Below are 13539 nucleotides of genomic sequence, written 5' to 3' on the forward strand. Positions count from 1 at the left end.
GTTTTTGTTATATAGGATGCTTTAAATAGAAGTAACTCTTTCTAGAATCATCTGGTAATGCTGCTGAACACTGACTAATTAATAGTTGGTATTCGATAATAAATAGTACGTGTGACAGTGATCCATAGACGAAAGCCACACAAACACATTACAACAAAAAACTGAATCGAAAATGATGACACAAAAGAAATGCATTTCAATTACTTGTCATATATATTTGGCCAAACAAAGATGTTTTTGGGCAAAACAGGTGGCCTAAAACTGTAAATACATGTGCTCGAGCAAAGAACTAACATGTGGCAATTTGTTTCAGCACTCCGACAATTGAGATGGAAGAGGAAGAACTCAATGCCTATAAAAATGACTACATGGATACAAAGAACAACGGCTGATAAGTCTACTAAACAAGTTGTCCATTATAGCCATTAAGATTTGTAAACAATAAAGCCTAACAACCAATTGTGCTTGGTGACAAGAGGTGTGGAAGTCCATGTCATATGATGATAGGATTATTAGAAGTTAGGCCGCTGACACCATTTAGTAATTGAGATGGGAAGTCACCTCTCAGAATTTGAACTCTGATCTTTACGAGTGTATTGCTGCACTCACTTAACTCAAATACACATGCATCTCCTTCCTTAAGATTGTTATCAGTTACAAATTTCCTCCACCTGATTGAGGTCCTCAAACTGTGGCCACGACCTTCTCTTGGAACAATAGTGTACAAAGTCTCCCACTTTTTTCCACAATATGTGAAGATTACAGGAACGTCAACAGGCGGAAGCAATTTGGTCACTTTTGCTGGAATAGACTGAATGGAGCAGGTGTTTTACAGAGTCATTAGCATAAGGAATGAATATTTCATGGCAAATAGGCTGTGCAGCTTTCACTAGCTTGTACACACAATTCTAAATACAGGAAAATTAAAATTGGAATAATCCCTATATATGCCGACCCTCTGAACCAAACATAATTTTAAAACACATCTCAAAAACAAATAGAAAGAATTACCAAGGTATATTGCTTCACATGTGATTTTTTAAGGACCATACTGAAATATGGTTTTCCTGAAAGTGGCCAAAACTCATCTTCCGAACCTTCTACGTCACAAGGGTCATTTTGGAAAGAATCCATCTGAAAAGGAACAATTACAAAAGTTCACCTAACAAAGCATATATAAGAGCAACTCCAGCAGCTTCCCTATATCATGTCCTAAGTCCAATTATAAGGAATGTGACATAAATTAGTGCTCCAGCAGTGTCTTAGAGGTTCCTTAAATCACTAGGATCCTCCTTCCATGCCTTATTAATGAGGCACCACTAGTCATGCCTTATTTGATTTCTTTAATAAAAAAATCATTTTTCTCTCTTATTGTAACTTATTTTCTCTCTCTTCCTTCCATCTTTTATCAATCTCTTTCCAAATTTATTATTATAATAATAATAAGGAATGAATTATAAGGATCATTGTTGGAGTTGAAATAGAAAATCTTGTCCTAAATCACTAAGATTCAATATTTTATAATATTTATAAGGAAGATACTAAGACACTGCTGGAGATGCTCATACACAGACTAAACTACACACCATTTTCACAACCAAATCAAGCTTTTAGACAAGTTGATAACTTTTAAACAAATGGTACAATCCTGATTCCGCTATTTAACTGGAACCAACAATATCTTTCTATAATATCTTGGTGCTCACAACATCATTCAAGTATAAAGAGACGCGGGGTAAATCCGCAGAGAAATACTTTCACATTCATGTCCAGCCCCTTCTCTGAACATATACTAATTTCAACTTTATAGCTCATCAGTGTACAAATTAAAGTAAAATTACTCAAGCTTCACACAATTTATCAAATCCTCTGTACATTCAAGATCCCCTGATAATAAAAAACCCAAACCTTGCCAATGAAAGTAGAGAAATTTCCAAATGCCAGGTCTATTTCATCAACTAGTACATTTCATTTCATCAGTCCCTCAGCCCCTCAGCCCCTGTTATTACCTTATTAAGCCAACAACAAGAATGATAGAAAACCTGATCAAGAATCAAGAATATGTAGATTAAATCCAAATGGGTTGGTCAAAAGCATCAAAAATCAGCAAACAGAAATGCATAATCACATGTAGAAGATCGACAGGAAATGAAATCACAAGTGAATGTTAAACCCTAAGGACAGTAAATTACCTTTACTGATATCGACTAAAGAGGGTTAACTTTGACCAGGAAAATGTAACGTCACATAATTTACATTAGTACATTACCAGGACTCCTGGAGTAATGCTATTCTATTTTTTTACTCCCTCCGTCCCCTTGAGTTGTATACATTGGGGGACGGGGACGCGGCACGGACTTTAATGCTCCTGTAGAGTGTAGTTGTGTAATTTATTTTTGAATTTTTTTTTTCTGAATTAAAGTTTGGATGTTATATTTTTATTCAGAAAAAGAAAATTTCAAAAATAAGTTACGGAACTATATTTTATAAGAGCATTGAAATGCGTGTCGAGCAGTTGAAAAGAAACGTATACAATTAAATGGGACAGAGGGAGTATATGTTAGGCATCTAATTTACTTTTCATTTGAGCATCTAATTTTAGGTGAGTTGACCGGATGGTAAAAGTTATTATTTTTGATTAAATTTTTTTGTGAATTAAAATTTTGATTACATATTTTTATTTAGTAAAAAAAAATTTAAAAATAATACTTTTAATTATCAGATCAAAACATCTTTCAAAAAAAAAAACTATCAGGTCAAAACATTTAAAAATATGTGTCAAAAAATCAAATGTCATATATTAAAAAACAGAAAAAGAAGTATATAGGTCTGGTCCTGATGTTCAGCGGAAAACAACGAAGATGATTTAGTGCCTATTTGGCGGTGTAAAATCTTTTCCCGAGAAGTTCAACGATTACATAGTACACCAGCTTGCGGTGTGCGCTTATCAGGGCCGTCTGGGACTTTTTTGAGGCCCTGTGCTGACTTTAAGAATGAGGCCCTTCCAAATGACAAAACAAAATTAGACTACTACAACTGAAAAATTGTTTGTTTTTTGAGTATTTAGACATAAATATGTGTGTGTCCGTGTGAGATTTATTACTTGTATAGTGTACTAGTTTGCAGGGAGAGAGAGGGGGTTGAAAATTGATTAGTGTTTAAATAAAATAATGATAAAAATTAAAAAGATATTAATATTATATTATATTTATCATGAGTATACCAAAAGATAGAAAGAAAATAGTCATAAATTGGGGGCCCTAAATTTTCATGGGCCCTGTGCTGTTGCACTTGTTGCACTCCCTCAAAACCGGCCCTGGCGCTTATTAGCATATTCTAAACACGAAATTTTATATGCATGGGAGATTTTGATTGGTATGATGGTTATATATGAAGAGGTCACTATTATTAAGATATGAGAGCCAATAAAAATGAGTTAAACTTGTAAAATTTCGCATTTAGCATGTGTCTATAGTACACACTAGAAAAACCGTTCTTAAAAAAAAAAAATTAAATATGCTTTCTCTCTCCAACAAGTTAATAATATTAAGTGCAGAAAACATATAGAGATGCTTTTTTTTACAAAGTAGTTTGAATTCTAATTTTCTTGACACGTTTGTGTAAAAAAACAAAAACATTTTAAAAAAGTTAAAAATACCTTAAAAAAATTAGAAATGCCGATTTTTGTTTCAGGAATTCTACTTCCTTCCTAAATAATTTAATCACTTATAAATTTTAATTTACTATTTACTTCCAGTCCACTTCGTTAACTTTAAATAAAAAATACCTTTTTAAACTTACCCAAACAACCCATTAATTCTAAATTTTTATTAGATGGTGTTACAATATCGAAAAACTGAGTTTTATTTTATTCGGAAATAGGTTACTATTAATAGCAGACTATCGACCCCCTTTATATTAGGTTTTGTCATAGAGTAGATTTCTTCAAGAATTTGAGATGGGTCGGAGAAAATCACTCGTTCCGACAAAGACAAAACTTAAAAAAACGAGAAATTTTCCTTGGATGTCATAATTGAAGTTAAAATTTTCTCAATATCAGATTCTCAAAAAATAGCTCCTGAATATCATTCTAAATATTTTTATATTTGAAACATTAATATTTTAAATTATGATATTTGAGACATTATTATTCTAAATTATGATATTTGGGAAATTAATGTTTTAAATTGTGATACTCAGGGTCAAAACCCTCTAAATGAGCCAATGAGGTCATTCTGGTATTTCCGGACAACAAACACACGTTTAATATAAATATTTTATTTCTTTATATTTACTTTTTACTCATCATAATCTGTAAAATAATTATCAAAATTTTTATAAATTGAAAAATTGAATTAAGTGATAAAAATTCTTTTAAATAGGTCGATTGTGTTTAAAAGCATGTAATTTATATCAAATATTTAATTAGAATTTGAGTTATCGTTTCAAATTTAATGTATAGTATTTTAAAAAATAGATTTTAAACAAATTTCAAATGTAACTTTATAATATCATCTGACCTGTCTCAAGAACTTGCTCGGTTATTTCCTAGAAATGCACTCCAATCTGATCAAAGTATCTGCACATTTTCTGCACATTTTAAGGGTTCTATGCTTGGAAAAGTATCTGCAATGGAGTCTATGTCCTGCTGACATCAATTGATTAAGATGAATAAAACGAACACATTTACTGATAATTATGTGCTCGTAGATGGGTTTAGATTTCATTCCATTCCTTCCGTCTAACTAAATAGAACTTGCTAGTATAAGATTAGAAGTAAAGCAGGCTAATAATATGATAAACCGATTCAACAACACGAACGGCTAAGCTTCGCCTTCATTTCATTCTCAAATAAGTTGAAATACAGCGAAATCAAAACGACAAAAACAGAAGTAGAAGAGAAAAATTAAACATCACTAATCTACTTCACCAAACTAACATTTGCAACATTACATATTTGTTCCACTATGCAACTTGATAGAAAAGATGTCGGATGAAGAAGCCAGTACATATAGAATCATGTAAGGCCACGAGATCGAAAAACAAAAAAAATTGGAAAAGTCTTACTAAACAAGTTGAAGATAGCTACTAGAGTTGCAAAGCAATCAAGCCAAAAAAACCAAAGTGAGTCTGATTATAAGAGCAGAAATCCATATTATAGGACTATAGGTTTATCCGCAGTTGTACCATCAGCGCTAGCTAGTAGTAATTGAGACGGGAAGTCACCTCTGAGAATTTGAACTTTTATTTCCATGAGGGATTCGCTGCACTCTGCCAACTCAAATACACACGCGTCTCCTTCCTGTAAATTGTTGTCAATCACAAATTCCCTCCATCTGATTGAGGTCCTCAGGGTATGGTCTCCTCTGGGATAAACAAAAGACCGAGTCTTCCATTTTTTGCCACGATATGTGAGAACCACTGGAACGTCAGATGTTGGAAGCTCATTGCTCATTTTTGCTGGAACATACTGATAAGAACAGATGTTGACAGACTAGTTGAGCATAGAGAAGCTATTTTTACTTAATAATCGAATACTAATAGACAACAATGTACTGCCAACTCTCTATGGAAATTGTAGAACATATATGAAAAACAAAGAGAATGAATGACCAAGGTATATTGAGGCTTCAGTTGGGTTTTCTTGACGACCAAATTGAAATTTGGTTTGTCAGAAAGTGGCCAAAACTCATCTTCTGAAGCTTCTATATCGTCGGGATCATTTTGCAGCGAATCCATCTGATCTGACAAAGAAGAAAACAAAGTTTCTGTATCAACTAATTTATGTTAGTATGCAGACTAAAACCAACAAGTTCTGCAGTAAACCACCGTATTTAAAATCTAAACCCCAATTCCAAAATCTTGTTTATTAAAAAATCAGAGGAGATATACACAGTATAAATTCCTCTTCTTTTTATTAGCTTCGAATCATCTGTGCATTAGCATTGTACAACTTATGAGAACAAAAACCTGAATTTGAAATAAATTTATTAAGTGGATCATTTATACCGACACTGTCAATATCCATACATATCAAATGTCGAACAAGGTAGTCAAAATTAGTTTGGACATCAACTTAAGGATGATCACCTCACTCCAATATTCTACTTTGCTCTTGTGAAGAAGACTCAGTTCCCCAAAGCTACAAGACGACCCTAATCGTGTACTTAAAAAAGAACAAGAATCTAAGCACAAACCATTATCTTAATAACAGTTGCAGTTGCAGTTGCAGTTGCAGTTGCAGAGCAGAATAAAAAGAAAGTACAGATATATGGTAGAGAAAAAAACAGGATTCACAGGAGCATATAAACATTTAGAGATCTAAAAAACAAGAAGACTACTATACAGATTGCATATAAAAATTACAATAACGTAGTAATGGGTTTTGTTGTATTAATTTACCCAACTCAAGAACAAATCACCTTCTTCCGCAGCAGAAAAAATAAAAAACAAGTTTTCTCATTACAAAATACTGCAGAATTACAATATGATGATACTAAAAATAATAGAGTACTTCGTCAAAAAAAATAATAGAGTGCTGGTAAACGAGGACTTAAAAACGGACATAATTATAACGTATATTTATTAGACATTCAATTGATTTAAATATGAGGTATGAATCATCAGTAATTTTAGCTAAACTTATTCCGACTTAAAATACCATAAATATCACATTTTGCCAGAGTATTGACCGTAATAGTGGGCATCTGGTAACACTTTTAGAACTCCTCGGAGATTAATCAATTCACAAATAGGCTTATCTTTTTTTTAAAGTCTACTCGCAGTTTAGACTATTTAGGGTTTGATTACGGGGTGTATTCGATTGGGATTTTATTGGATTGTTTTTAGTCTATGGATTTTAATGGATTGTATGAGATTTTGATTTTGTGCGGATTCTTGATAAAATGTCGTAGAGTTTACAGGATTTAGGTACAATGCTTCAAAATCCCATTGATTTTGATGGGATTTCAAAAAACTTAAAATACACCGAAGAATGCCACAAAATCCATCATTTTATGAAATGAAAAAAAATCCATCAGCATTTGAATACCATCAGATTTTAATGAATTTTAAACAATCCCAATTGAATACCATCGGATTTTAAAGCATAATTTAAAATCCCAATTGAATACCACCAGATTTTATAGCATAATTTGAAATCCCAATTGAATACCTCGAGATTTTAATGGATTTCAAACAATCCCAATCGAATACCCTCGGATTTCATGAATACAAAAAAATGCTTTAAAATCCCAATCCAATAATTAGTCGATTCAGTAAGACACTTATCTTTTGCTTAAGCTCAATTGACAGTTTAAACTATAATTTAATTTTCCATGATCAGTTAAATTAATTGGAATGCACTGTTCATTTCAACTGATTTTGGTAGCTACATAACCTTATCTATATTCTGACTGCAGACTGCAATACAACGAAAACAGCGCAATTGCATCCCCATTCTTTTCCTGCACTGTCTATTTTACACAATTTACACGGCGCAGATGAGTCTTATCGAGGATTCCAACTTAAAAAGTCTTAAGCTCTCGACAATTTGTCCTAAATGCTGCCTACGCATTTTGTTTATACATTGGAGCTGGGTTCATAGCTAAAAGATACTGTACTATATGTCACATTATTACTAGCTAATTAATCTGGTATCTTTTTCATGACTCCCTTTTAAGTTTTGTGCTAAAAAACCTATATATTGCATTATAAGAATTGACAGTACCAGGTGCAATATTAGCAGATGAAATATTAGCAAGAAAATTACAGAGTTACGAAAATGAAAAATAACAATATTCGAGTAACTTGTGATGACAAATGGAATTACATCAGCCCTGATTAATTGAAACATTAACATACACATATATAATGGATTCGACTTGATGGGTACAGCAACCAGCGGGACAGCTCTCACAAGTGCAAGTCAAAAACTCTAATTCATATCAAGTTCTCTTAAGGTTTCAAGCTATGTGGAAGCTTCCATTCAAAATGATAAACCAATGAAGCTATTAGCAAGCTCACAACTCTGTGAGCCAGTGATATTCAGGTTCAGGGGCACATATGGTGACCTGAAACAAATGGAAGAAATGATAAATGTTGTCCGCTAAAATCCTCTTCTGAGTCCAAGAAACTTTTGGGCTTAAAGCATGTAGGGTTTTCCCAAGAATTAGAATCTTTAGCAATAACTCATGAGTTTACTAGCACTGGTGTGTTCTTGGTATGTCGTAACAGTTAAGCCTTAACCTCTGTTTCGGTTTTGTGGGGACAGTGGCACAAAAAATGAAACGGCTAAATGTAACCTCATTGTTTCTCTTACAACTGCTTGCAAGTAGGGTGATTTGAGAAGCTCAGAGTCTTCAATCCTTCCTTTGCCTCACTGATTTAGCGATTTCTTTGTGGAGTTTCATCATCTTGTCCTGATATGAAGTATCAGATCAGCCATTGCCCACTTAGTCAGTTGTGTTGGTAGGGTAGTTTAAACTATTTTAGTTTTCTATGATCTGTTAAACTAATTAAGACAGATTGAACGATTTTTTTTTTCAAAAATTATTTTCTTCTGTCTTATTTCTAGCCTGTTACATCCGATGTGTATTGTTAAAACCTGTTGTCATATGGAATGTGATATATATGTCATTTTAAGTTGGTTTTTATAAATCCTCTGCCTCTTTGAAGACAATTTGTATGCAGTGGATTTCCAGAGAGCACATTCAGAGAGTTTGGGATGGACAAGAGTTGCTCAACACGACCTGGAAATGAAAGAGTACCGATGTTTGAAAACAGCATAGTGTACGGCAGAGTAACAGAGTCTCTCCATTCAAGTTTTTAAGTGAAGAAATAAAGAGCATAAATTAGAATAAATTAGAGCTCCATGATACTCTTAGAGACTCTTCAAAAAGTTAAAAGCTCATCCTCTCTTCTCTCTTCTCTCTTTTAGGAGCCGCAACTTGGCTCTTAACTTCTTTTTATCAATAAAAAACTCTTTCCCTCCAATTCATCCCCACTTTTGAATTTAGATTTTTGTTTTAGTGGAGTCCAACATTAATAAAATATGATATAGAGAAGAAATATAGAGAGCATTGTTGGAGTTCATGCTCTTAATTTTGTACTAAATCACTAACAGCCCAATTTCTTATATTCTATTTAAGAGTCAATTAGAAGGGTTTTGAAGATGCTCTTAGAGCAAGCACAGCGCGGGGGATAGGGGTCATTTCCCCTGCTCCCGCCTGATAGGTCCGTGACACCTCAGCCGGAGGTGTGTCCCCGTGAAAAACTAATCCCGAGCCATCCAACGCAAAAGCCACTTTTTACATTTTGTAGGGTCTCTATTATTATTATTATTATTATTATTATTATTATTATTATTATTATTATTATTATTATTATTATTATTATTATTATTATTATTATTATTATTATTATTATGTATTTTTAGTATATGATTTTATAATTTGATTTTGAATTTATTTTATATATGTTACAATTGTAATAATTAAATTAAAGTAATAAAAAATATTAAAAATATCATTAAATTAAAAAACATGTCCCAATAATTAAAATGCATCATATTATTAAAAATCATGGAATAAAAAACAGTACACAAGAAAACATTAAATTTTTAATGTTACAATAAAAAAAATTAACGATTCTCGTGGAACTGCGAGATATGCTCAACCAAGTCATTTTGTAATTGACGATGTGCCCGTCTATCACGCATCTGCATACTGTTTTGAATATACGTTTCATACGGGACTGAAGGTTCTTCGCCTAAATTTGGTTCTAATAAACCATTTGTTGCATCATCATAAGTTGGTAATTGACCAAATTGAGTGGCATATGTGTCCCTTTCGTCTTCAACAATCATATTATGAAGTATGATGCATGCTCTCATGATTCTCCCAAGATCTTCTTTGTCCCAAAAGCGTGCTGGACCACGAACAATTGCAAAACGGGACTGTAGCACACCAAACGCGCGTTCAACGTCTTTTCTCTGGCTTTCTTGATATTTTGAAAACAATTTTCTTTTCTCACCTTGTGGATGAGGTATCATTTTAACAAACGTTGCCCACTCAGGATATATTCCATCCGTTAAGTAATATCCCATATTATAATTGTTTCCATTGATAGTATAATTTATCTCTGGAGCACAACCTTGTAGTACATCATCAAATACTAGTGACCGATCTAAAACATTTATGTCATTATTAGATCCAGCAGCTCCAAAAAATGCATGCCATATCCAAAGATCGGATGAAGCAACCGCTTCAACTATAATTGTTGCAACTCCTTTATGACCACTCATGAACATTCCCTTCCATGCCTTTGGACAATTTTTCCATTGCCAATGCATGCAATCAATGCTGCCCATCATACTAGGAAAGCCACGAGCCTCACCCATCTGCAGTAGACGTTGCATGTCATTCGAGTTCGGCTTTCGTAGGTATTCACCCTCAAATATTGTAACTACATTTGAGATGAATTTTTTCAAGCCTTCAACTGCAGTACTCTCTCCAATACGAACGTAATCATCAACAGCGTCAGCAGATACACCATATGCCAACATACGCATTGCTGCAGTACATTTCTGTAAAGGTGATAAACCTTTTCTTCCCATTGCATCAATCCTCTGTTGGAAGTATGGATCAAAATTTGAAACATTGTCCACAATACGAAGAAAGACATGTCTTCCCATATGGAATCTTTGTCGAAATATAATTTTTGGATACACAGGATTCGGCAAAAAATAATCACTCACTAGAGTCTAGACGGTGATGACCTCCTTCACGATCTCTGTATATATTTCTTCGAGGTGTGGATGTTGAGCTCTGTCCATGTATTTTATGAAAGAGCTCAAGTTGAAGATTTCTTTTAGTGTCATCGAAAAACTCTTCTTGGAATTCTTCAATGAATTCTTCAGTAAAGCTTTCTAGTATGGGTGTTTGATTCATGTTGATGTGAATTGAAAGTGATGATGCATCTAGGTTATATAGAAGGTAAAAACGAATATATTCTAACTGCTAGTTTACAAACAAATGAAAACAAGCACTAGCTTCCAATGGCTAGTTTACAAATAAATAAAAACAAGTACTAGCTTCCAACGGCTAGTTTACAAAGGAATAAAAACAAGCACTAGCTTCCAACGGCTAGTTTACAAAAGAATAAAAACAAGCACTAGATTTCAACGGCTAGTTTCTTGCCATAATTTTCTCAAGCAATTTTGTATGAGCCTTCCTCTGAGCTTCATTCATTTTTTCATTATCCGCCAAAATGACTTGTAAATCTATTTCAGCTTGCTTCGCCTCAAGCTCCCTTTGTCGAGTCTCAATGTCTTTTTGACGAATTTCATTCACGGTTTCCATTATAGTCATTTTACTCAAGTCATTAGCTTCGAAAGCTTCATATTCTTCAACTTCGGCACCTGTTGCCTTACCTTTTCCTTTCCTTTTAGCTGCTTTTGTACCTTTAGAACGAATCGGTTCAAATTCATCAGAAGTTGGTGTATCATTATTTCTCTCCGATGAGTAAGCTCCAGAACTACTTAATTTAGTTCTTTTAGAACTTGCACTAGTTGTAGGAGTTCTCCACTTGGGTCGTCTACGAAGCTCACGCCAATGATTGTCAAAGTTAGAATTCTTCTTGTAGTATTTTAAATGAAGTGCACGAGCTTTCTCAATTATGTCGTCCAAGTTTGAGCCGCTCCCGACTATTCGTTGAGCCTCATCATGACACGATCAAAATTTCTGAGCACCTTCATTTATTCGTTGCCACCTTTTTTTCATTGTCATAACTCCTCTCTTAATGACAGCAGGATTATCTTCTTCACAATATAGACGAATTTGATCCCAAAATGCGTCAGCTTTTTGATCAGTACCGATTAGTGGATCGATTGACACATTCAACCATGCACTTATTAAAAGTTTATCTTTAACCCACTTCCACTGACCAATAGCTTCTCGTACTTCTTTGGTTTCCTCACAATCATTATTTAGATCAATAATGTTTTCATGACCAAAGGTCGGGACTTGTTTTTCCAGAGAATTCTGAATATTGATAGGTGTTTGTTAGGTTTCAAATTGTGGGTTTGAAAATGGAGGAAATGGAAATTGATATAAAGAATTTTGAGGATATGAAAATGGAAATTGAGAATTTTGAGAATGTGGAAATTGGTATTGAGAATTTGAATTTTGAGAATTAAAGGGTAAGTTTTGTGAATTGGGAAAATAGGAATTTGGGTATGGATATGGAAATTGAGGGTTTAGGTTTTGAAAATTTGGATTTTGATTTGAAGATGGGGGATTATTTGGATTCATCTCTTGCTAATATAATTTTTCTAGAATTAAGGAGTGTAAATAATAAGGGCTTGGGGATAGGTATTTATAGGGAGGAAAAATATTACCGTTAATATAAACGTTATGTTTACAACGTTATTATTTATTTACAGTTATATTAACGTTACTTTTACTTCTAAAAATGCAGGTGCACCGCAGCTTTTTGAAAAGTGATGTTTAACAATTATAAAAAACTGAAATGTCTCAGCCCAGCATGGTGACCCCTGACCATTTCACACTTTAATCCGCAGCGCTATCCAGTGCCACTTTTCACCAGCCAGTTCATTTTGTTTGTCCCGAGGCACTAATTGTCCCTCCGCTGCACTTGCTCTTAGGATAAGTGTTTAAACACCGTTGTTCTTTACTATCATAATGATGTGAGAAACTGTTTATTTTAATTTGATTCAATATTAGTCAAAGGTCAAAAATAAAACGTGACGAAAAGAGTAGACAAATTATGATTTCATAATATTTTTATTTAATTAAAAATTATGATTTATTATTGATAAATAATCTTTATCAACATTTTAAATATATTAAAAATAAAAATATTAAAAAGCTCCTATGCATTGCACGGGTTATAAGTTACTACTGTTAAAGTCGAAACATTAAAAGTTTGGTCGGTCGGTACCTAGGCCAAATTATGGGCCTACTTATATAACGAATTATCCTTTTTACCTAAATTATTATTTTACTATATTTCCAAACAAAAAAAATTATTTTTCTAAAAATAACATTGAAAAACATAGCAACTGTCTTTTTAACTAAAACACATTGTATTTTAATTAAATTTAAAATATTGATGATAAAATTATAAATGTTATAAACCACCCGTGCATAGCCCGGGTTGTAAGCTAGTAAATATACAAGCAAAAATCAACAAAATAAGATTTAGTCACATTATTTTGCATATAACAAGGAAAATAATATCTTTTCCTTTCGATCTTGACTCTTATAATTTGGGGTGGGGTGGGGTGGGGTGGGGTGGGGGGATGAAACAAGTAGGTATATAAAAAGAATAACAAATTTTTATGAAAAAATACACTAATTAGCTTGTATTGTAATTAACAATTATGTTAAAACAGATTTTTAATACTTCTGCTACTCGGGCCATATTTTTTGCTTCCTAGAATTCTATGTAGAGTGGAGAGACCGGAGATTGGAAGGTGGAGCGATGGCCACATAGGTGTTCCGATTACGCAACAGGTCA

The 13539-nt window shown here is 33.3% G+C and overlaps 2 protein-coding genes across 2 annotated transcripts; both read right to left on the reverse strand.

The window, feature by feature from the left end:
* Positions 1-9640: 9640 nt before the first annotated feature.
* Positions 9641-10693, reverse strand: LOC108201221 (uncharacterized). Its single transcript, XM_017369513.1, has one exon. The coding sequence runs from the start codon at positions 10691-10693 to the stop codon at positions 9641-9643; it is 1053 nt and encodes a 350-aa protein (XP_017225002.1).
* A 493-nt stretch (positions 10694-11186) lies between these two features.
* On the reverse strand, positions 11187-11983 carry LOC108201222 (uncharacterized). The gene is made up of 2 exons (XM_017369514.1): positions 11945-11983; positions 11187-11717 (listed from the first exon to the last, which is right to left on the reverse strand). The coding sequence occupies exons 1-2, from the start codon at positions 11981-11983 to the stop codon at positions 11187-11189; spliced, it is 570 nt and encodes a 189-aa protein (XP_017225003.1).
* Between the last annotated feature and the right edge of the window lie 1556 nt (positions 11984-13539).

This window comes from Daucus carota, chromosome 9, assembly GCF_001625215.2.
Source record: "Daucus carota subsp. sativus chromosome 9, DH1 v3.0, whole genome shotgun sequence".
NCBI lineage: Eukaryota > Viridiplantae > Streptophyta > Magnoliopsida > Apiales > Apiaceae > Daucus > Daucus carota.

Bases quoted from the DNA above. Each gene is read 5' to 3' on its own strand.
- LOC108201221 (XM_017369513.1), bottom strand. From the start codon at position 10,693: ATGGGAAGACATGTCTTTCTTCGTATTGTGGACAATGTTTCAAATTTT.
- LOC108201222 (XM_017369514.1), bottom strand. From the start codon at position 11,983: ATGATTGTGAGGAAACCAAAGAAGTACGAGAAGCTATTG. The intron at 11,718-11,944 runs GTCAGTGGAAGT...TGTCATGATGAG, and splicing joins AGAAGTACGAGAAGCTATTG to GCTCAACGAATAGTCGGGAG.